Genomic DNA, 24,064 nt, shown 5'->3' on the forward strand with positions numbered 1-24,064 from the left:
ATTATTTTTAATTTGATTTGATCTTTATTAAAAAAAAGTTATCAAATCGATTTTTTTTATATAAAATAAACCGAAACAAATTTAAATCGATCGATTTTGGTTTAATTCAGTTTTTTAGAATAAAAATCGGTTCAAACCGATTTGCCTCGGTTTTGACGAGTTTTTTGAATTTTTGTTAATTTGATAATTTATAAGGAAAAAAATATTTTGTTTGTATGTGTTGATCTCACGGGTTTCATTGATAGTGTTAGTTAAGTAAATAAAAATGTTTTATAGGCTATTCTTTTAGATTGTAATAATTTAGAACGAGGTTATTCGAAATAGAAGATTTTTATGAATCTTGGAATAGATAAACTTATTATCATCCATAAATAAATAAATTAAGAGAATGTTTATTATGTGATTTTAAGATATACTTTTAAAACGTGATCGATAAAAATGCAATAAATAGAAATGTGATATTTGTATTTGGTGAAATAATTTTTTTTTTAATATATCTTTATTGTGTTTGACGGGCAGAAAATTCTTGAAAAATATAGATAAGTTTACTACTATACCCTTATAACTTAAAGTATATTATAAAATGTAATCGTAAACTTTGACTCTATAAAATAATAATATTATATTGTATTATTATTGATTAAAAAATTATGTAAAAAACATTTCATTTAAAATAAAAAAAATAAGACCAATTAAGTAAAAAAATGGTAGATTTTTCTCGTTTTTGAAATAGAGAATTACATTCCGTAGTTTTAAGAAAATATAATATCAATGAACGTTAAATCTCTTGAAATTAACATTCAATAATAAAACAAACACAATTATTCTTGACAGTCTAAAATATTTTAGCATAAATAACTTATATTAAATACAAGATTTATTGGTAACTATTTAAAAATATAATTGTAATTGTTTTTTAAACTACTTTTTATTTCAAAATATATTACAATAATATTTTTTTTATTTTTAAAATTTTTAATATCAGTGTATCAAAATAATCTAAAAATATTAAAAAATATATTAATTTTAAAAAATAAATAAAATTTAAATTTATTTAAAAATACTTTTAAAATAAAAAAATAAAAAAAACTGGATTAGAAAATATTGTTCATATCCTTGTTTTCGTAAATACATAAATTAATTGACTCCATTTAACCGGCTAGAAGCTTCTAATAGTATTTATTGTTATTGGCTGGATAAGAAAGGAGCCAGCTGTCGTTTTGGACACGAACAAGGCCATCCCAAGTCCCAACGGTACAAAGTTGAAACAGTTGAAGATGTTTCCAACAAGGGCACGTGTGTCAAGCTTCACATTAATCATCAAGCCGCGATAAAAAGTTAGGAGGAAAGTGGCTGGCGACCTGGGCTGGGTGTGGTGGAGAGCTGGCTCTGGCTAGCAGCATGTGTTTATCCTTCTATATACACAACCCATCACGTTCCTAAAGAGAGATTGTGTGTTCACAACTGGAGTCTGCTGGTCAAAGTTGAAGAAAAACGGGGAAATTCAGTTCCCACTTTTGGTCAGATAAGTTGACATTCAAAAGCTGGAAAATAACAGGAGAAAGATTGGTCGTAGAAAGGCACCTAACAATAATATTGTTGAAGGTGCAAAGCCCCCTGTTCTTCTGGTAGAGCCCCGCCTCTCTCTGCTCATTTGCTTCTAGTTCCTGTATCTATTTATATGGCTTAGGGTTTTTGGTTTACGGGTCGTTCTTTTTTTCCTGATTGATAGTGTTTTATGTTTGGTTTCTGAGAAAAAGGTGAGAAAGATCGGAAGATAATGGAATCTAGAAGGATTGTTTTGGAATCCTCTGTTTCGTTGCCAAAAAAAGATCTTGTTTTTTCAACGACCTTAAAGTTTTGCGTTCATTAAAGCTGTTTGCTTTCACTTATTTGGTAAATTGGGTGAGAGAGTGTTGTGTGGAAGATAACTGATTGTGATTAAAATTATTAGGCTGCAGTGCTCAGGGTGGAGAAAGAGATGGCTGAGAATGGAAGGGTACATCCAGATTGTATGAATGCTTCAAACCCTTACCATGAATGTGGTGTAGCTTGCCTTGAAAGGATTTCCCAAGGGAAGAGGAGGAAAGAGAAGAAACAGTCAGGTAATTGCTATTGTTTTTTATATCTTGAACACTCCTTGTAAAGCTGAGAGCTGTAGATTTTGGCATGTTGAATTTACCAATAATATGTATCTCCTCACCATCACAGAAGAATCTTAGTTAGGAATCAGTTGAATATTGCGACGGAAAGTGCCATGTGCTTTAGATTCATACCTTTACGATAGCCATGATTTTGTGTAAAGCCTTGATCTGTTTGATGAAGAAAGTAGAGATAATGTTACCAGAATCTGCCAATCCACCTTTAGAGAGGTGAATTTGTATTGATCGGAGAACTGTTATTTGGAAAGGGTGAGGCTGAGAAGCACCGGACGGCTTGTGTTAATTTACTCCGGCTACCTATCCACCTCTGTAGAGGAGGATTTTCCAATTAAGACTCTGATTGAGTTTGAAAACGCACATCTTAGACATTTATTTTTCCGGCAGTGAGTCATGGCTATTTTCTTGCAACATATGAACTATTTTCACAATTCTAATACAGGTCTTGGATCAGTGAGTTTCTGAGTAAAGGGTAGACCGAACATTTTTAAATACAGCTTTAATTTATTTATTTTGTGTTTTAGATTATCATAATGGTGTAAATGAGGGTTGGTCTAGCAAAAACAAGGATGAAGAAAGAAGAGCACAGCCTACTTGTCCCAAAGCATCTAATCCTTACCATAAATGTGAGGAATTTTGTTCTAATAGAACTGCCGAGGCCAATCCCAAGGGGGTTAAAAAGGAAACAGGAGGAGCACAGCCTACTTGTCCTAAAGCATCTAATCCTTACCATAAATGTGAGGAATTTTGTTCTAATAGAACTGCTGAGATTAATCCCAAGGGGGTTAAAAAGGAAACAGGAGGAGCACGGCCTACTTGTCCTAAAGCATCTAATCCTTACCATAAATGTGAAGAATTCTGTTCTAATAGAACTGCCGAGATTAATCCCCGTGGGGTTAAAAAACAATCAGAAAGAGCACAGACATGCCCCAGAGCATCTAACCCTCACCATAAATGTGACGAACTTTGTTCCAACGGAACGTTGGAGGCCAATCCCCAGGGGGTTAAAAAAGATTCAGGTTACCCCCTTTTCAAATACTAATACATTGTTGCTCGTTGGATTTCACTTTCATTTTTTTTTTGGGGGGGATCAGGGATCTCGCAACCTTAGGGCTCAAGCCATTAGAGATGGAAGAATGCTTTATAACTCCAATAAAAAATCGAAGTCCTTCAATGATATCTTTCTCCAATTTGCAACTCTTCTTTGATGCTCAGTTCCTCATGACAGCACATTGTTGTTGCAGGTTCCATTATTGGTGCTGCTTTAAGCTTTGGTAGAAAAAAGAAGGAATCTGGATCTCAGCAGAACTCTCCCCGAGCTGTTAACAATGTTCCTGTGGTAAAAGCGGCTCGCCATGGTCCATCACCTCTTCCTACTAAAAAGCATGATGAAGCTGAGAATAGTGGATCGTTTTCCTCATATCGACAACATTCTGATGAAAGTTATTCTGAAGATCATTCTCTTGACAAGGGGCCGGTTCGATCCCCTGGACCAATGAATGTGTCTGGGATTATCATGGTAGTTTATCATTCCTCTCCATCTCGCTAAATTTATTTTTCAATAATGGCTTTGAATTGTCTCTCATTCTATTCTTTCTCCACCAGCCTGATCCTCCCAAGAGCCCTACAAAGCTTAGTCTGGCCTGCTATAAAATTCCAACACCAGCTGAGCCGCAACAGAATGGGAAGCTCCATGGTTCACCAAAGGCTGCTACATATCCTTCTGCTAACCATGAGGGAAAAGTCACTGATGGTCCTATTTCCGAGTATCTGGACTTCAGCTTTTCACGTGCTTCAGAAGAGAGTGACGAGGAAGAGGTTCAATCTGTCATCTCTGATTCCTGTGTGTCAGTAGGGAAATATCACGTGAGAGAAAATATTGCCTCTATTCTACAGTTAATCTTGGACAAGTATGGTGATATAGCAGCAGGCAGTCGATTGGAATCAGCTTCCATGCGAGCTTATTATTTAGAGTGTCTGTGCTCTGTGGTTCATGAGTTGCAATGCACTTCTTTCAAGCAGTTGACAAAATCCAAAGTTACAGAAATGTTGGCTGTTCTCAAGGACGTAGAATCCGCACAGATTGATGTTAGTTGGCTACGAGATATACTCAACGATCTGGCTGAAGGCGTGGAGCTGCGCGGTCAGCATCAAGCTGCGGAAGAAGCAAAATCAAAGTGTGATCATGCTATAGAGTCAATAAACAAAGAGCTAGAGTTCATGATGGAGGATCTAGCTCAAAAAGAGAAGGCAGTTGCTGATGCTGAAGCACAAATCTCTGAAACAAGAGATCGCCTGAATAAGCTAGAGCTCGATTCTTCTCGGTTAAGTGAGACTGTTTCTTCAATCTGGTCGACAGTCGAAAAGTTTCATGACAAACCCTTGGCAGATGAGATCTTGTAATGCAACTGCCAAGCAAAACAACAACTGCTACCTGATACTTCTTGTATTCTAATGTTTTCCATATTTACAATTTTACAGAATTTAATTGTATGAATCAAATTACAAAAGCATGTAGATGATACTTAGACATGGACATAGACATTGTACTTTGGTATGTTATAAAGTTTATTAGTGTATTGTAAGTTCTGTGATGTGGAAGATGCGATTGATTTGAGTTTAACTGAAAAGTATTTTCCCTTTTTTGATGAAGAGATTTCATTTCATTAATCAAAGAAAAAACAGCAGCAGCCAGTCCCTACACTACAAAGCAATGAACATTGGGAAGAGCACATTTAAAATATTAATAATTTATTAATATATATGATTTTTTAAGTTAAAAAAAAATAAGCCGTGCACAGCAGCTCGATTTCTAACACTTTCAAATATTATAATAAACTACAGAATTATGAAGAAACTCAGTTAATCAATTCAATACAATACAATATATATATAAACAAACTATAAAATGCATTGGTGTTTCCTATGGCATAAATCCATTATTCATTCTCTCTTATTTTACTGTAAATCTACCGTTTATATTTTTTTCAATTTTATTTTCAAATCTTTTTTGTGAAATTGCATCATTTTTAGGCCAAATTGAAGAGCAATTAAGTGAAACTTATTAGTTAACAATGAAAAATTAAAAGATAGGAAATCAAAGCAAAAAAGACACCATAAATGGGGATGGCTTAAAAGTTCACATAACAAGTTTAATTTAGTGCTCGTACTTTAAAAACAATAAATATTTGGTACCTCAATATCTTTTCAATTCAATCTTAGTATAAAAGTTTATTTTTCTTATTTTTTAGTCCTTGGTTTGGCAAAGAAGAGAGACTAGCCACTAGATTCCAGTGTAGAGAAAAAAGAATATTATGGAAGCTGTTCTAGCCACCAAAAAAGTTGATCTTTGTGTCAAATGATTCCATTTAACAATGAAAGTTCATATTAGGTGATCTTCTACGTTGAAAGTGCCTAGAAAATATAGATATGATCTCAAGAAAATTTTTAATATTGGGTTGATTTCAGGTTTGGGGATGGTTTTTTGGGTTTTAGAAGCAATGGATAGGTTTATCATGTTTTCTTGGGTATTTTGGCTAAAAACAATGGGCTAGAAAATGGGATTTTGGGTAAAAAAAAAAAAAAACCTTTTGTGGCTGGATTCTTAGAAAATCAGACTACGCATTGTTTTATTTTTAATTTTTTTTAAAAAAATTAGGATGGACGACATGTCATGCACCCCAGATGGAACAAAAAAAAAAAAAAGGCTCAAGCGGGCTGACCTAGCTTGCTAAGCTTAGCAATGCTTGACCTTTTCTCTTCTTCTTTTTTTCTAAATTATTTTTTTTTTATTTATTTTAAATTAATGTTATTTTATGTTTTTTTTCAAAATTATTTTTTACTTATATTTATAGTAATACCCTTTATTTCTTTTATTTTGTTTATAGAGCTTTTTTTAAATAACAATTATTTTTTGTTATTTTATATGCATTTAATTTTTTAAGATGCTTTTCCGATTCATCTATAATTTTTTTTATATTTTTTGTAGATGAATTTTATTTTTAAAAATAAAAAATATTTATTTTAAAATGATATTTTTAATATGTGCAACCTTTCATGATATTTTTCTCATTTTATTTTATTCAATCAATTTAAAGCATGTGTTTATTTCTATTATCATTTTATGGAATAAAAAAATATTTTAATTAATAAAGTTAGCAAAAACAACTGGATAAATATCTTGTCTTGAGAAATTAAATATTTTAATCTATATCTGTCTCTTGATTTTTCTTATTTTATTTGTGGTTATCGTTTATTTTTTTTTTCATTTATTAACATACATAGTTTTCAATTTATTTAATGAAATATATGCATAAACTTTTTTATTTTCATTAGAATTTGTTTTACTACAAAAACTTGTCGAAAAAGCTTGTGTGTATAATTTTTTTTGCTTGAAAAAAATAACTTTATTTAAAATAACTTTTGTATTTGATACTATTATCCTGTACAATTAGAGAATGCAACACTATAAAACTATATTAGTGACGAGACAAAGGGGCATAATAGGGATTCAAAGGCATTTTGGTTATTTGCTTGTAAACTAAAAACATCATACAATAAAAAAAGTAAATAAATTGCAATATTGATTATAAAAATAAAAGTGTTAAGTTATGATTTCATTTAAAATGGAAGGGTTGAATTTACACTACACCCATTTAATAATAATTATTAAAATATACTAAAAGACCTTGGGGCATTTTACTATTGTGATGAATACAACAAAATGCCTTAGCGTTTTACAATTTAATCCTCTAGGTTAGCTAAAAGACCTTGGTATTTCATTGTAACAATGAATAAGTAAATACTTTGGCCTTTTACATCTTGGCCTTTTATATATATATATATATATTTTCAAATTCATCCTTCAACATTGGATTTAATTGGTATTGGACACTATAATTTGTTTTGATTTATTTTCTATATAATTATTCTCGTTTTATGACCCGAGTTTGACATATTAATACGAGTTGAGTTGACTTTTTTTTTTAATTGCCCTTTTTTCCCTCAAATTTTTCTATTAATATTGAATTGATTGAGAATTCGACTTCATATATTTGTTTTCTTTCTATGAGGTTATTATAGTCTTATGACCCAAATAGTAAGTTTTGCAAGTTAGCTAGGCTGGTCCAGGGTTTTTTTTTGTCCTTTTTAATTGATTTTTTTTAAAATTTTATTATTCAATACTTGGTTAATTGAGAATTAGACTTTATAATTTATTTTTATTTGCTTTTTATGAAATTATCTCATCCTCTTGACTCGGGTCACATGTTTGGTCGGTTAACTCGAGTTGACTATGGTGGTTTTTCATGTTCTTTTTTTAATTGATTTTTTTTTTTAATTTCATCTCTCAATATTGAGTTGATTGAGAATTGAGCTTTACAATATATTTTATTTTTGTTTTTCTATGCGGCTATTTCAATCTCGTGACTAAGTTTTCACAGGTTTACCCAGGTTGATTGAGCCCATTTTTCTAATTGAATTTTATTTTAAATTTCATCCTTCAATATTATATTAATTGAGAATTACGCTTAATGATTTTCTTTTTATTTTTTTTCTATATAATTATTAGGGTCTCATGATCTGGATTGGAGATTTGGCAGGTTAAGAAAAGTTGATTCGAGTGAATTTGAGTTGATCCAAATAAATCTAAGTAGATCTAATATGTTAAAAAAATAGTATTGTCTTGATTTTTTTTAGTTAAACTACATTTTTATTAGTCGTTCGAATTATTTTTAAATTTGAAAAGTTTACTATATCTCATCAGGTCAATCTTCACCTAAATTGTTTTTGCTAGAAAATATGTTAACAACACCTAAATATTTTCTTTATGTTCAATAAAAATTTAATCCGACGAGCAACATAGCAAGAAAAATTATCTAGTTGCACTCTAAACCAAGTTAATGGCCCAGCCCATTTGTTATCTTATGAAAAAGTGTCTCTTAACTTTATGGACCCAAAACACTCCGTTCTTTCTTTCTTTTTTCAACAAAATAAAATAAAATAAAATAAGTCGACCTCTTTCACTGATTAACATCTCTTTAATACATTTCGTAAAAGTTCTTCCGTTTTCTAGATTTTTTTAATATCTTATTTTATTTTTTTAGTTTTGAGAAACTTTGAAAAACGAAAAAATAATCTGAATTCTTCTGTTTGTTTGTTTTTTAATTCAATATTTGTAATTAACCAATGGTAAATTGACAATTGGGCTCCAAAGTCTTATGTTGAGACCATTAAGGCCCAAATCGTTTTTTCGCCGCCCTAAAAAGCCTTAAGCGGCCCAATTTACAGCCACCGTGTTTTTTTTTTTTTTTTTTCAAAATAAAAATCCTCAATCGACACGGATAACTCCCAGATTCACCCTTTCTTTCCCTATTCTATCTCTCTCTTCAATCAAACCGCACCCTAGAGACCGATCTCTAACAGGTTTGTCACTCTCTTTCATAATTTCATTCCCTCGCTTCTAAATCTCTCTAATTGCAATTTTTTTAGGGTTTTGTCTGATAAAACATGAAAAATTAACCTTTTTTGTGATTTTGAAGTAATTAAATGCATATAGTGTGGGATAATTAGGTTTATTTCTATCCTCAGTAGCATTAATCGAACTTGATTAGTACTGTTAACGTTTGATTTATTAAGGAATTGCAGTGTTTTTGGTTTTGTTAATTGAAGTTGGGTTTTGTATTATTAATGTAACTGTAGGAGTAGAGAGAAGAAGGCGTGATTAGTAAAATATGGCTGATGAAAGGAGAGTGCATCCTGATTGCATAAATGCGTCGAATCCTTACCACGAATGTGTCGAATATTGCTTTATAAAAATCGCAGAAGCGAAAGCACGTGCGGAGATTAAAGAGACAGGTATTTTTATTTTTAGTGTCATTGATTGTTGTTTCTGATTGTTAGTAGTGGTTAGAAAGAAGTCGAATTGCTCCCGTAGTTGTATATAGTGTTATGTGTTAACTTGCTGACTGTGGTATGTGTTAGAGATGTTGCCTGAGGCTGGATGTTGTATTCCTTGCAATTTTCAAATGTATATAACTTGGGTTTTATAGACCATTGATGTTATGATGGTTCATGTGCTTACTTGTATTGTTTGTGGTGTTTACAGAAGTTGTGCAAGCAAAAGGTGGAATTGGTTGGTCCAGTTCACAAGCTCCTGAGCAAGGTGAAGAGCTTGATGAAGAAAGACCAGATCATGAACATTCGGAAGATGACGACGACCGTGTTGTACTGGATAACGTGGAGGGAGATGTTACACAACTTACTGGGAGAAAGAAAAAGTTGTTTGAGTTGAGACTTAAGATGGTAAATTTGATAAACTTGTCAACTATGAATGTCCTTTTATGTAGCAGATTGTATATTTTGATTGGTGAGCTGTTTCATACTATTGGGTTTTTTTGTATTGTGTCTATTTATTATACTTGGAAATAATTATGGCTTTTGGAATGCAGAATGAGGCAAGAAAAGCCAATCAAACTGCTATGGTATCTGAAAAAAAGAAAATGGAAGCTCCTTCAGAATCAAGGGGCATTTCTAAACAGAAATGGCTAGAGGACAGGAAGAAAAAGATAGGCAAGCTTCTAGATGCAAATGGCTTGGACATGACAAAGGCATACATGCTAGACACACAAGAGGCAGCAGAGGCAAAATACAAGAAATGGGAGAAGGATCCTGCTCCATTTGGCTGGGATGGTATGTTCAGAACTCCACTTACATTTCAATCTTTTCACATTACTTATACTTTTTACAGTGCATTTCATGTGGTTGTCTTCCTCTTTTCAATTTTTTGAACAGTAGCACATACCCCCACATTATATATAAGAAGTGAGAATATGTAGAGCCACCTGAAGCAAGGTTCAATAGAATGCCCTTCTGTCTCAGTTGCTTCATATGTGCACGTCCACTTTGAAACTGTCAAAAAGACTCTGGCATAGTCCAGGGTGGCTGGTACACGCATGTTGAGTCATGCATCTGAATTCTTATATTAGTGGCATTGACTGCATCCCTCAATAAGAATTTGTATCAGGATTTAACCTGAGAATTAAACTGATATATCTTGTTTTAACAGTTTTCAATCAGAAGACACTATACAATGCATATAAAAAACGGACCAAGAATGTTGATGTTGACCTAGAAGAATATAACAAAATGAAAGAAGCTGATCCCGAGTTCTACCGTGAAGCCTCAAGCCTTCAATATGGAAAGGTGCCGCTGTTGTGAAAGATGTTTCCCATTTGATCTTAATTCAAGGATTTTGCAATAATGTGGTATGTTTTGTTCAAATTATGTAGGCTCCTAAGACTTCCGAGGACAAGATTGAAAGGATGGTAAAGGAACTCAAGGACCGGGACGAGAATCGGAAGTCATTTAGCCGAAGGAGGAGATTCCGAGATGAGAAGGATATTGACTCAATCAATGACCGAAATGAACATTTCAACAAGAAAATAGAGCGTGCCTTTGGTAAATACACACTGGAGATCAAGAATAATCTTGAGCGAGGAACTGCATTGCCTGACTAAGGTATATGGTCATTGCAATGCTTTGTATGTTGTTGTGGCATGGTCTAATTGAAGAATACATCTTGCACCTAAGGTCATCTAACTTCCATTTTCTCTACTGCTTTTGAAAAAAATTTATTTGCTGCGCAGATTAGTCTTATACTCAGTTACTGTAAATTTTGATGCCCGGTTCATTAGGAATCAGGAACTAAATTGCTGTTCATTCTAGGGTTTCAGGTCTTATTTGCAGTAGCACTGGTTTCCATTATCATTCCTTTTGTTCTAATTTAGTCTGATCTTATGTTTGCAGGTTCTCTTCAAACAGCTGATTATGAAATTCAAGGGGCTGAGGATCTACGGCAGTTGGACATATCCTTGTCATACCTGGAGTCGAGATATTTGCTATTTTGTTGTAATTTGATTGAAGTACTTAGCCATAAAATAGCGGTGAATCATGTAGGTTGAATCTTCTAGCGATGCAGATTGGAATTCCATGCCAAAAGGGATGTCCATACCTTGTCCAAATATACAGTTATTTATGTTTTTACGTAAGGTAACAAAGAATAGGGGCTGTTTTTGGATCCTCTACCCTGTTTAACTTCGTGGTAGAAGGTAGCTTCACTCTTTCAAACAGGACTTCATGGAGCAGCTCCGTGCCCCTCATTGAAAGGAAACCATGGCTGAATTTTGCTTTTTGTTTGAATTTCTGAGTCATTTCTCCAAAGAATTGGGGAGGTAAAAAGGTCAAGTAGGATGTCTAGTAATTCCATGCTCACCTACAGAATATTACTCGTGAGCCAACGCTTTTAACTCTTCGTGGACACACACGGGTAGCCGAGGCTTGCTGAGTGGTATGGTAGGAGATGCCTCTGCTTTTTGGTCGTTAGGTATGATGTTAAAATGAGCTTTAGCTTGAACCAGAGATGCGCTTCAAAAACCCCCCTCGTGAGTCATGGCCCCCCCTCGTGACCAAGGACCACATATGCAGCCTGCACTGGTCAAGCGTGTCAGCCTGGTTTTTTGAATTGTTGACCCCCTGGAGGACCACCCAGGCACTCTTAAGTTGCACCGGGCTCAAGGAGCAAAGGTTGATATAAAACTTGTAAAAAGACGACACCCTGTGATTCCTTCGCTTCAAGCCTCTCCGAAAAAGAAAATAAAAGAAACAATGGCACGACTACCCTTCACTTTTGGGGTTCTGTGGAGTGTAGGTAACTGTATTTTTATTTTTATTTTTATTTTTTTTATGGGGAATGGCATGACCTCCCACCTCAGCACATGCATCCTTATGACATGGCAAATGCGGTTTGGGCAGTGACCATAGAATACCACCATAGCAGTTCCTTTCACTTTCTACTTTTGGCCCTGTTAATCCTATTGGTTGGACCTTGGTCCGAAAGTAGGGTATTTTGCCAGCCTTTCAAGGAGACCTTCCCTGAGGTGAAAGCGCAAAAGGTAACCCCAGGCCCATACCTCCAGAAAGCATCTATGGTTCTTCCCTGTTACTCATGCATGCGCGTGTGGCACAAGTGGCCGTAAAAAATACCCCTTGAAAAATAGAACTACAATCTGGTCAAGGTTCATTCATGGATCACCCCCCACGCCACTAGCTGCTAATCAAATGAGATGACGGAAAGTTGAAGCCTACTACTAGGTGGTAGACTACTAAGTGAGTGATGCCCTAACTAACCCCATTAGCCATTTTTTTTTATCAAGTGAGCTAGCTAGTTCACAGCAGCAGTCCAGATTGTCGAAGCAGAGAAAAGAGAGACGTGATAAGAAAAGAGAGGTTAATTAATTGGGCACAACTCCCCATGACAATGATACAAGGCCAAACTAACAAAGAAAGATTAAAATTATAAATAAGTGGGCAAAAGAAGAAAGATCCATCGTAATCCGATCTCATACACACAAACAAACAAATAGAGTGACGGGATGGTGGGTAAAGACAAGCGCTCTTTTCTTTTCCTTTTCCTTTTTTTTTTAAGGTGGTTTTTCTCCTTAGTTGGCGGGGTTGCTACGGAAAGATCCCAAGGCCTTGATTGCTGCCGCTCTCAAGATGTACTGGTGGTATGCTGCGGCTGCTAATGCTCCCACAAATGGCCCAACCCAGAAAATCCACTGCACGTCCATCAAATTATGCACATGTTAGTTATTTTGGATTTAGCTTTGATAACATAACATGTTTTTGGGACTATTTAACTCTCCATATACACAAAAAAGTATCAAAACAACGTCGGAATATAGCTTGGGCTTTAAAATTATCGTGCTTCTTACATGATCATCCCAGGCTTTTTCATTGTTGAAGATGACAGCAGCGCCAAAGCTCCTGGCAGGGTTGATGCCAGTACCAGTTATAGGGATTGTGGCCAAGTGTACCATGAACACAGCGAACCCGATTGGAAGAGGAGCCAACACCTGCACCCAAAAACATGTTATGTTATCGAAACTAAATCCAAGTTGATTAACAGAGTTTAACTACATGACTTGATAGAGTAACAAGACAGTAACACATGAAAAGCAATTACTGCAGTTTACTAGTAGGAGTGCTTACAGGGATGTGGGAGTCACGTGCACTTCTCTTAGGGTCAGTTGCAGAGAAAACAGTGTAAACAAGCACAAAAGTGCCTATAATCTCAGCACCCAAAGCTGTGCCAGTGTTGTATCCCATGGCTACTGTGTTAGCACCACCACCAAGAGAGTTGTATTTTTTCTTCATGAAGGCCTTGACCAAGCCAACACCACAGATAGCACCCAAGCATTGAGCCACCATGTAAGCCACAGCCCTGATCAGTGATACTTTCCTGGCCAGAAACAGCCCAAAAGTGACTGCTGGGTTAATATGTCCACCTGTAGCAAAAAAAGGAACAAAACCCATGATCAACAAACCACACGAAGACCTGATTGTGGAGAAACCAAAACTCTTGGCAAGTATAACATAACTAACAAAGCTGGTCCGGAAGGGGCCGGAGGTAACCCTGGTACTAAAACCAAAAAAAAAAAACTAACGAAGCTGTAAACTTTTATTCCATGGACTTAATATAGGAGTTAAAACAAGGTGGTTCTTACCAGAGATACCAGCGGTGCAGTAAACAAGGATAAAGATCATGCCACCAAAAGCCCATGCAATGCCAAGCAAACCAACTCCATCACAAGGGTCTTTATTTGACTTGTGGCCTATAACAGTAGCCACAGTGACATAGAGGAAAAGAAGGGTAGCAATGAACTCAGCTATGAGAGATCTATAGAAAGACCAGAGCTTGAGTTCCCCCAAGTCAAGAAGTGGTGCAGGTGGTGGATCAACATAATCTTTCCCGTGAGTTTGCCCTACTTCACTCACTTCCTTCGACATTTCTTTTTTTTTTATCTAAAGATCCTTTCTCTGTAGTCGGTACAATTAACTCTCTTGTCACAAGCTTTCGTGTCTCTCTCGGCTTGTAACTGTGTGAATGCCCTAAGGTGGTCAGTCCTTTTAAAGAAGGAAGAGAAGGGTATGAAAATGTTGAGTGTTCTGGATAAGACAGGGGCCTTTTGGGAACAAAACAATGTTTACTGCTGGACCTAGGAGAAGGTAGAGAGACAGAGAGGATGGGTTGTAGAGAGAGAAAACGGGGGTGGGACCAGTTGTACAGATAAGCCATGTGATGGCTAATCATCTCCTTTTCTATACAGGGTGAGAAGGTTTAGCTATGGGGACTCAATGGGTCAGCCTGGCATCCAACCAAAGCCACGCGACCAACGGTTATCTCTTGTCTTCTTTCGTTCTTTGCTTTTTCTCTCGAACTTGAAACTTTTATTTTCGTTTTATTTTTCTCCAGTCCCATCCTTGCCTTCGGACACCCTTTTGGACCAAGTTCTTACACAGCGACGGTATAATGTTTTGGACATGATTATTGTACACGATTGGAGGGCTGATTTGAAAGGAAAAATGATTATTAGGCTATCAGATTAAATCCCATATCATTGAATTAATTATAAGGTTTTCCTTGATGTTGATTTAACCAGATTTAACTGTCTTAACCGTGTGTTGCTAATAACTTGATTACGTCAATTAAAAACCTAACCCAGACTGAGTTCTAGGATACTAAATCTTTCGGATCAATCTATGAAACCAAACCGAACTTATATTTGTATTAGTTCGTTGTTTATTTTGCATTGGGTGTAGTTGCTTAGTTCGGTAGTGAGGATTAGAGGATGTCTTTGCCTCTCTAATGGTTATAGATTTGCTGCCATAGAAATGCTATGAAAGTGTGAAATGCAGTCCATGAAACATTAGGCTCCTCATCAACATTTCTGCCATGAACGTGCTTGAAATGTAGGAAGGAACATGGCTCCATAGTATATGGAGAAGAACAAACGAGTCCTCTTTTATGATCCATTAGGGTTAATTATATTTGTGACAATAATTCCCATCTATACAAATATTTGAACAACAATGATGTTCATCATCGATATCAAGAATCAATTACACACAACCTTTCAATTCTGAAGGCTCTATCTATGGTAAAGAGTAGTTGGTTTCACGTCTTTTGTCTCAAATTTGGATTCAAGTAGAGGTTGTGGAAAAATACCATGTGAACAAGCCAATCCATGTATGAATGATTTGCCTCCAATCTTATTTGTGAAGAATGACTCGGAGCTCCTTTGTTTTTGTTTTGAAAGCGTTTATAAAACAAAATATATTTTATTTTAAATTAATTTTTATGTGTATTTAGATTATTTTGATGTGTTAATATCAAAAATATATTTAAAAACAAATAAAAAACTATTTTAATATATTTTCAAGTAAAATATACCTTTAAAAATAATCCCCATCACAATAACAAATAGACTCTCAATATATAAAAACTTATTCAAGAATATTTTAATGTAAAAAAAAATAGCATGATAATTATTTTCACATACTTTATTTTTAGTTAATGGTGAGGCCACGATTAAAATAAAAAATTCTACATGCAATAAAAGTATAATGTTTTTAATATGATAAAAAAGTAAAGTTTCTTATGGTATGTGCACTGTTATTTGAATAATATTGATGAAAAATATGCTTAATCTTTTTGGTTTTAGACGTATTTTCATATCATTTTTGATATACCATGACTAAGTTTACCAAGCAAAACATGCCTAATGTCATTTTCTAAAAACAAAACAAAACAAAACAAATGCTTAGTGCAATCAGTACGTGTAAAATGTAGAAGAAGGGTGTTTCTTTTCATTATTTATTTATCCAAAAGGAAAAGAGAGGATAAAAAGATAAGTCCTTTATGAGGTAGAATGATTGCCGAAGTAGCTTTGCTGTGGGTGGTGGTGTTTTTGATGGGCCTCTCCTTACCCTATCAAAGGCAGTTTTTCAAATGACGCCATCACAAGCACTCGCCGGAATGCAGTCTTATCTCCGCCCTCCCTCCATCGCTTCATTTTTATTTCACCGGGTCAGAATAGTTTGAAACAAGGATGTAAATTCTGTTTCGGTAAATATTTTATTTTTTTAATTAAAATTAAATATTTTAGTTTTAGAGTGTTTTCCATGTTATTTTGAGATTGTACTCTGTGTGTGTATATATATATATATAATTCAAATTCAAGATAAATTAATTATAAATTATGCAATACAAACACAATGTCAAATAAATATAATTTTAAAATTTAAAATATTTCTAAATAGTTAAGATTAAATAGTTCTTTAACTTAAAGTAATTCAACTTAAACAAAATATTAAAATATTATGAAAGTAAAATGTTTTAACATGAATATTTTAAATATAAAGTTAGGTCAATGTTATTAAGGCTAATGAAATCTAAAACATCCCTTATTTTGCACAAATTCCTACAAAGTATAAATATGAAAAAAAAATAACATAAATATAAACCATATATATTAGTGATAAATCTAATTTTAAAAAATTAATATCATTGTTAATGAAAATATTAATAATAATTTTCAATATTATTATTAATATCATTGTTATTGAAAATAGTAATGAAAAAGAGCTTTTTATACTTGGGTGATTTAATTAATTAAATTGAACAAGGTTCAATTTGATTCAATGACTTTTCAAGAGCGAAACAGAACATATGAAATGAAATCAGAACATTCCGGCTCAAATTTAGCCGAAAAATCCAGAACGGACTGAAATTAAAAACGAGATGAAACTTGTTTTGTTTTGTTTCGTTTTTTGAATTGGTATGGAAATGTTTCGGTTATTCCGGACGAAACGAAATAGAATTGACAATCTTGATTTGAAATGTATATTTAATCTTGTGATGTAACTCCTGTTTACAACATTAGTTATAAAACCCAGTTAAGTAGAGCTTAGACTAGCTTGGGTTAATTTTTTTTTTAATTAGTTTAGTTGCACCTGATAAAAAACTTGGATTAACCTGTAATTTGAATAAAACCTAGTAAAAAATTCATTTATTTTTTAATATTTTTATAAAAAACAATGTGGTTTTATTTGTATTTTTTTTTTAAAAAATAAGTTAACTCGGTCTCATCTAAATTAACTATTATGATATGTGATTTGATTTGATGGGAACTCAAACTTAAATGATAGTTATTTTATTATTTTAATAAATTTAATCTAACAAATTATTAAAATGATATTGTTTCTAAGAAAATATTAAAAAATAAAGGATATATTTTGTACTGGATTAGTGAGTTAATTGAGGTTTTTTATCTGGTAAACTAAATTTTTATTATTTTTATTTTTTTAATTCGGATAGATCCTGATACCGGGTGTGCCCACCAGAACATTCCGGGTTTACAACATCGCTTTAAACACACACCGTTAACTGTCCCAAACATTTATTTAGTTGGGAAAATAAAATGCTAACGTAATATTCTATTGAATAATAAATAGATGCCAAACAAAAGAAAATGACTCGACATTTTGTATCAAACGACTCAATTCACTTGTACATATCATCACCATTCTAGCCACGACACGTGTCCGGTATCCCAAAACGGCTAGATTGTTCCAGAGCCCTCTTTCAATCTTATAGCCGTTGGGGAATGTGAAGGAGAGGGACTTGTCTACTCTACCCTTCTCAAGATCCCGACGCCCCCAACGGTCGCTTCATTTTTAATTTTTTTGAAATATAATGGTGGCATTTTTGTGGCCCAGCCAGCCAGTTAGCTTGTTGCCCACGTAGCCAACGAAAGCAACGAGAGAGAGAGAGAGAGAGAGAGAGTTTTGATTAGCCTGGTATCATCATAAATGTGGTTTGCTACGGTGGTTCTTTCATTAATATCCAAAGCAAGATTTGATTTTGCGATGACTTCATGCATAATCCGGCCACCACTAGCCGGCTCCACCTTGTTGATTTGTGGCATAATACAAGAACAACAGATTGATTTTATGCATAGGCAGTTGCTACAAACGCAACAGACCAAGCATCATATACGAGGATGATTACTACCCAGGCAACATTATCAGAAGAAAGTACAAGTAAAGACCAGGTAGCAGCACTGTAAATTTCCTGGCTTCGTAGAGGCTAGAATCCTGCCTGCATAATACACGAAACAAAATAATATTGCATGTACACTCATCAGAATCTTGGATATTGACTCCTTTTGCTTTCCCATATTCTTGGTATCTTCTACATGGGTCATGGTGAGGAACTCTTGGCAAGGCATGACATACAGGCATGGGGAAATTCTGGGTCTCTCCTAATAATCTGTGTGTATATATATATATATATAAATTAATGCAGTGGTATCGATCAGAACCCAGTCAAGAGTATACTCAACTACTCAACACTTAAAAACTATCTGAGTGGAAGTTCCTAGCTAGGTAGGTGTACGAGAAAAAGTAGCGATTTTTATTTTTGTTTTTTAATTCAAGAAAGGTAGTGAGATTTTATTAATGCGAGAACAGATGATGGCTCAACATTATCCACAATAATGGTGGCCAAGAAAAAGAAGAGCCTATCCGGAATATTCTCTTCCAAATGGCAAGAACAGCTTGATTAATTATTTCACAAATTTCGCAAATCAATGAAGGTGGGGTCGCTTAATCATTGATGATTAAGGGGCACAACAACGCATCCGCTGGAAAATGGTTGTCATGGGGTGGCGACGAACTGCTTTACTGTATTCAAATGCCAAAGTGGATTAAGATCATGCACTGAATAATTAGGTGTTAAGTCTTGAAACGAAGGTTAGTGAAATTGAGGTGAGTTGTCCTCGTTTGGGTTCTTGAACTAAAAGCCAAGAACAGTGATCCGAAAACATAATCCAAGACAGCTTCACTGGTAAATACAAATCGAGAAAGCCGTAAATTCAGTGCTTCTACTTTATAGAAATCTCTACTTGAATTTCTTTATTTTAATTATTGGTTGAAGTTCTTACACTTTCAAATAATGATCAACCAAGTACGAATCATTCAAAAATACCCTTTTGATTACTCTCGAGAAGGATATCTCAGAACAGGTGTACTTGATTGATTGTTTTCTCAAAACATGGGAAGTCAAAGAACTCCAAATAAAGAGTTTTATAAAGTTTAGTTACTGAAATCACGATTATCTGACCCCAGTTCTTCTTTCAAATTTTTTTCTTTCATGATTTTGAAAATATAATAATGATTGGTTCTTAAAATACACTTTACTTATTAAAATCATATATTTTTTAATTTTTAAAATTTATTTTTAATAGCAATACATTAAAAAATTAACTGCAGTCAGAAACTTTGAATTTTTCTCTTCGTCTTGAGCTCATTTAACAAAAATCTGGGCCTCAGTGAAGGCCCTAAAATCACCTGAAGAATCCACAGTTTCCGTCATTCACTGCTATGCTGAAATATAGTTTGCGTCGTCCTTCTTGTGGCCATGAAACTATAAGCATGAGCATCTTCGGAAAAATTTACAAGGAAATGAGAAAAAGCGTGACTAGCTACTATCCTAGCTAAGCTCCGAACTACTTTAATCATCTGTGCACGAACCGGGTAACAATCCAGTGAATCTGTTTAGCAAATGAGCATAACAAGAGAATGTTTAATCATCCTTGAACTTTCCATTGAGTAATGAGTGAAAAAAATGCTAGCGATCCTAAATGCTTACCAAGTTATTTTCAGGAGCTGTCCAGTAGAATCCTTGTATTGCTATAACAACTAAGTTAGAGGTTATGAGAACGAAAATACTCAAAGAATGCTTTCCCATCCACTCCAATGCAAATGTCAAGCATCTATAACCATATACATCTACCTGAAACAACGAGTAAATAGTGTTTTCATTAATATGGATTTCCGAAAGTAGAAATGATAAACAATTGTTTGTTCTTAAGGACTTGCCAGCAAGTAAATAGCAGAATATGTGATCCCCGCTGAAGCACAAGTAATCATCATATAGCCAAATGTGTACAAGGATTTATTCACGGGATCGCCTGGAAAGAAAAGGAGGAGCAAAATCAAAGATTCAATGTTATTGTGCAAAGAAAAGCGTTATCTGCTACTGCATTCCTGTGCAATTAGCTGGAGAATTCTTGCACATCTGCAAGGTATAACATCTCAACACCCCCCTGTTCAAAACACAAGACGATTTCTGTTTTCAAGAAATTAAAACTGTTTCGATTATATTAATGCTGTCTTTGCAGCAAGAATCTTCCATTGATTCATTCTAGGAGAGATTATGAGTCATTAGAGTGCATACCTGCAACAGCAAGGAGCAATCCAACCAAAAGAAGTGACAATGAGAACAGGATCCAGTTTTGCATGCGTTGCTTGTGGTCCTGCAAAGCATTTGTGTAATATGACAAGTAATTTGTTAATAGTGCTGTAAATAAAACGGTTTTGGCACTTGTATTTCTATTGAATTATTTTTGCAACTCCCACTAAGTGATTGAGAACAATAATAAGAATTAAGAAGAGAATGGAGAGGACGGCCATGTTTTCACCTGCAAGTGAGCAAGACTATGACCATATTGAAGTCCAATTATGCAAGTCACTGCAGCTGTTATGGAGCTGTGAAATAAATCATTGTTAGAAGGCTACAGAGAATTCGAGTCACTGTTCCATAGCAAAGGGCCAATTCGCGCAAAAAAGATACCCTGCTTATGTTTATGAAGATAATATGGAAAGATAATAACCCATGAACTGTGTAAGCTATCAGTATGACATGACACAAAGCTACCACTAAGAACCTGTAGCCCTCCTAAATAGGCACCAAACTGATCGAGGTAGTTGAAGCATGGATATTTAGGTGAGTAGAGCAAAGAAGAACTGCCTTCGAGAAAGCAGAGCATAAAAGAGGTTTGATTGGCCACCTTAAAACACCTTCAGGATCAAAAGGAGCATGACACCAGGAAGGTGCACTCTCTGGAACTTGGCCATTGGTGGACATATTGCACTCCTACATAGTGAAACTTCATTAAGGTCAAAGGACTTCATAGATGAATAGACACAGCAAAAATGAACTGCTTAGGATACCTTCAGGTTTCTGTAAACAGGTTTTTTATATAGGTGATCAATGCCAAGTACATAGCGATCAATCATTCCAGCTGAATTACAAGCAGGTCCAAGATCACCCCTTACAGAACATTTTACCTGTGTAAGCTTTTGTGTAAGTAGGGAAGTATTAGATTATGAATTGGGACATCAACCAACAAGATTTTAGGCACCTCACCATGTAAACATAGCTGTGATTTGCTGGAAACACAGAAGAAGTTGCATTGGACATTTCAAATTGCCAATCCGGAACATATAAACCATACAATAATCCCAAGTATATTGCAGATAGTGAAAACGCTGCACCCCTACAAAACAGAATTTTTATAGTCAATGAAATAGGAAAGGAATGCAGGTTTTTAGCTATCATAATCCACTCTGCCTGCTAAGTTGAAGGAAACAAAGAATCATCAATCTGTCGTGCACCAAACATGAATCCAACTTTATTTAATCAATTCAAATTAATCCCATTTATCAGCTCATAAAAGTAAGAGCGGGAAAAGAAACAAGGTCTGATACTTGGCATCAACATTAAAAACTGAGACTATCAAAGTAAAAAATGTTGTTATTAGATATTCACTATCCTTGGAGTTTAAGAGCGAAATGCAATCTCAAATGTTAAGCTTACCAATGCCAGAAATAACTCTTGAGAAAGCTTACATCTCCCCGCGATCGACATGAAAGCCAGATCTCACATAAAGCAGCAAAAATGTATCCAACTGATATTCTCTGGCTTGAATGACAATTAACACAAGTCAACAAAGTGCGAGCATATTATACAAAAAGAAACCAGGAATTTGTTAGTGTCAAAGAACCATCTCAACCTAATAACTTGAGCTTTTAGGTGAGGTTCTAGGATATGATTTATATTATTCTCTAACACACCCCCTCAAGTGAAAGCCTTTTGAGCTTGAAATTTGCACAAGCTCATATTACCTTGTGCTTAATTTTATCAAATAAATAGAGATTGTGAGATTTGAACTCGTGACCTCTAGGTCATCAAAGTTCTGATACAATATCAAAGAACTAATTTAACCTAATAGCTTAAATTATTAGGTAAAGTTTCAGAATATAATTTATATTATTCTCTAGTAGTTAGGACTAAAACGAAGACCATAAAGGTCATGTGCAGTGCTCGAGTATCATGTGGGTAGTACTGAGGAGTATTTCTTGCATCTGACCAGAATGATAACAAACAAGAGTTGAACAGTATGTGCATAATGTAGATACAATAAAATTTGAATTTATCTGTGTGGCTAATTACACTGCCTATCTAATTTAATTGAGAAGGAAACTGATGTGGATACTTCTGTGCAACCATTTCCAGTACCATCTAAAGGTAGAGTTGAAGTTTCCTAGCTTTTCTTCATAAACGATGATGCTTCTCTACTACTCTCAATAACTTGTCCTTGTGAAGAGTCAAGTTAGTGCTAGCAGTAGATGCGTTTTACAGCAAAATAAAGTACCATGAACAGATTATTTCTCATTGGAAAACTCAACAGTAGTTCAGAAGCATTAATCTAAGAATCTATGCACCTGCAAAATCCCAAGCCAACGTATTCTTTTCATGTCAACACCATACGTCAAGGAATTTATTCCATGGAAGTAGCCACCTGAATTCAAAAGGGTGTGTTCCATATTACATAGAGAAAAACATTGTAAAACTTCAATTCCCTAGAGCAAGTCAGATAATGCATGCTACCTTGAAGAATTACACCTAGCAAAAATAGTTCTACTGCCCTTAGCACCGCCTTCCGTGTGGCTTCTATTCTGTTTGGTACTCTCTGAAATTGTATACAGAAAGAAAGCGTTCAATTTAAGTGCATCCAGTTAATTGGTTTGCTTACAATCATATTTCAATATCCAATAATAACTTGGTGGTTGAAATATCTAGTGTACAAGTAGAATCACGAGAGTGATCTCTAGGTCTAAAATGAACCGTTATTATTAAGATATTGAATTGCATTAGGAAACACCAATTTGTTGAATTGAGAGGGGATAGTACCTTGTAAACAAGTGCAAGAGAAACCCCAGCAATGAAAAGAAAGAAGGGCATCACAAAATCTGCCAAGTGAAGTCCGTTCCATGGAGAATGAGCTATAATTGGAACAATTGCCCCGCCATAATCAACTAGCATCATTAGCTGAAAACAACCAATATTTCAAAGCAGATCATAATTAAGTTTAGTTTTTCATGAAGCTTGTATGCTTCAGCTTAAGAACTAAGCAAAAAGTTCAAGTTAAGCTAAGCTTTTCAGTTCTTGATTTCAAGTAAAGAAACGATCCAATCTAGGTGAACAACGAGGATTGTATCATGGTGTCTTTGCCAAGATTTTCTCAAAAACCAAACAGAGAGACCCCAGAAAGTCAAACCAGTTCAAGAAAAGAAAACAGCAGGATCCAACTCGACAAGCCAATAAGTCACAACTTTATAAGAAAACAACGAAGCAGGATCCAGAGCTTTTAAACTAAATCAAGATCGAGAGATAAAAAATGACAGGGAGCTTAGTAACTTACAAAGACACAGAGACCACGAAAGACATCAAGAGAGGCAACACGTGGGGTTTTCTTACTGGTCCGTGGTTGTTCCTCAATGTCCAGCAATGGCTGTTGCAGTAAGTCTGCCATTATTTTCAGTGAAGATAAAAAAAGCTTGTTAATTTACAGAGAAGACAAACAAGTGAAGGTGAAGAGGAAGGTGGTCAGGGGGATGACAAAAGCTGACGTGGCATATGGTGGTAGACTGGTAGGTTACCTGCCAAACCGTTATTTTGGTTAGAAAATATGGACTCCTACGAACAAGTCCATGAGTATTCGTATCCTCGTATTCGAATTTAAAATCATACATCTAAGGTATAAGATACTGTTTTTCTTAAAAAGAAATACTAAAATTAAAATAAAAAAAAAGTAAGATGACTAAAAAGTAGAAATAATAACAATCTGTTTTTTTTATTAAAAAAAAAAAATTATTTA

The 24,064-nt window shown here is 34.6% G+C and overlaps 3 protein-coding genes across 6 annotated transcripts; 2 read left to right on the top strand and 1 right to left on the bottom strand.

The window, feature by feature from the left end:
* Nucleotides 1-1,292: 1,292 nt before the first annotated feature.
* On the top strand, nt 1,293-4,748 carry LOC118040441 (uncharacterized). Of its 3 annotated transcripts, none has more exons than XM_035047383.2 (5): nt 1,293-1,628; nt 1,955-2,105; nt 2,684-3,178; nt 3,404-3,678; nt 3,765-4,748. In XM_035047383.2, the coding sequence occupies exons 2-5, from the start codon at nt 1,982-1,984 to the stop codon at nt 4,560-4,562; spliced, it is 1,692 nt and encodes a 563-aa protein (XP_034903274.1). In that variant the 5' UTR covers nt 1,293-1,628; nt 1,955-1,981; the 3' UTR covers nt 4,563-4,748. The 3 variants fall into 3 exon arrangements, with proteins under 3 accessions (XP_034903274.1, XP_034903277.1, XP_034903276.1); XM_035047385.2 differs by having other exon boundaries at nt 1,626-1,760; XM_035047386.2 differs by lacking the exon at nt 2,684-3,178 and having other exon boundaries at nt 1,297-1,628.
* Nucleotides 4,749-8,458: 3,710 nt separating this feature from the next.
* LOC118040439 (uncharacterized) lies at nt 8,459-11,237 on the top strand. Of its 2 annotated transcripts, none has more exons than XR_012169581.1 (7): nt 8,459-8,582; nt 8,859-9,014; nt 9,265-9,461; nt 9,608-9,848; nt 10,225-10,361; nt 10,448-10,748; nt 10,965-11,237. XR_012169581.1 is itself a non-coding variant. In XM_035047380.2 (7 exons), exons 2-6 carry the CDS (start codon nt 8,891-8,893, stop codon nt 10,673-10,675), a joined length of 927 nt encoding a protein of 308 aa, XP_034903271.1. In that variant the 5' UTR covers nt 8,459-8,582; nt 8,859-8,890; the 3' UTR covers nt 10,676; nt 10,965-11,237. The 2 variants fall into 2 exon arrangements, 1 of the variants encoding a protein (XP_034903271.1); XM_035047380.2 differs by having other exon boundaries at nt 10,448-10,676.
* Nucleotides 11,238-12,427: 1,190 nt separating this feature from the next.
* Nucleotides 12,428-23,761, bottom strand: LOC118040440 (uncharacterized). Its single transcript, XM_073408492.1, has 17 exons — nt 23,609-23,761; nt 23,098-23,235; nt 22,795-22,876; nt 22,629-22,705; nt 21,721-21,821; nt 21,271-21,400; nt 21,075-21,191; nt 20,912-20,997; nt 20,543-20,609; nt 20,299-20,377; nt 19,941-20,032; nt 19,711-19,854; nt 19,589-19,612; nt 13,724-14,021; nt 13,209-13,504; nt 12,932-13,072; nt 12,428-12,775 (listed from the first exon to the last, which is right to left on the bottom strand). Exons 1-17 carry the CDS (start codon nt 23,717-23,719, stop codon nt 12,656-12,658), a joined length of 2,103 nt encoding a protein of 700 aa, XP_073264593.1. The 5' UTR covers nt 23,720-23,761; the 3' UTR covers nt 12,428-12,655.
* Nucleotides 23,762-24,064: the final 303 nt, after the last annotated feature.

Source organism: Populus alba, chromosome 4, assembly GCF_005239225.2.
Source record: "Populus alba chromosome 4, ASM523922v2, whole genome shotgun sequence".
Classification (NCBI taxonomy): Eukaryota; Viridiplantae; Streptophyta; class Magnoliopsida; order Malpighiales; family Salicaceae; genus Populus; species Populus alba.

What these genes read in the sequence shown, in the direction of transcription:
- LOC118040441 (XM_035047383.2), top strand. Translation starts at nt 1,982, where the DNA reads ATGGCTGAGAATGGAAGGGTACATCCAGATTGTATGAATGCTTCAAAC. An exon ending in GAAAGAGAAGAAACAGTCAG is followed by an intron (nt 2,106 to 2,683) that starts GTAATTGCTATT and finishes TTTGTGTTTTAG; the next exon opens with ATTATCATAATGGTGTAAAT. An exon ending in ATGTGTCTGGGATTATCATG is followed by an intron (nt 3,679 to 3,764) that starts GTAGTTTATCAT and finishes TTTCTCCACCAG; the next exon opens with CCTGATCCTCCCAAGAGCCC.
- LOC118040439 (XM_035047380.2), top strand. Translation starts at nt 8,891, where the DNA reads ATGGCTGATGAAAGGAGAGTGCATCCTGATTGCATAAATGCGTCGAAT. An exon ending in TGCGGAGATTAAAGAGACAG is followed by an intron (nt 9,015 to 9,264) that starts GTATTTTTATTT and finishes TGGTGTTTACAG; the next exon opens with AAGTTGTGCAAGCAAAAGGT. An exon ending in TTGAGTTGAGACTTAAGATG is followed by an intron (nt 9,462 to 9,607) that starts GTAAATTTGATA and finishes TTTGGAATGCAG; the next exon opens with AATGAGGCAAGAAAAGCCAA.
- LOC118040440 (XM_073408492.1), bottom strand. Translation starts at nt 23,719, where the DNA reads ATGGCAGACTTACTGCAACAGCCATTGCTGGACATTGAGGAACAACCA. An exon ending in GATCCTGAAGGTGTTTTAAG is followed by an intron (nt 20,610 to 20,911) that starts GTGGCCAATCAA and finishes TTTATTTCACAG; the next exon opens with CTCCATAACAGCTGCAGTGA. An exon ending in ATTGCTCCTTGCTGTTGCAG is followed by an intron (nt 20,033 to 20,298) that starts GTATGCACTCTA and finishes TTTTCTTTCCAG; the next exon opens with GCGATCCCGTGAATAAATCC.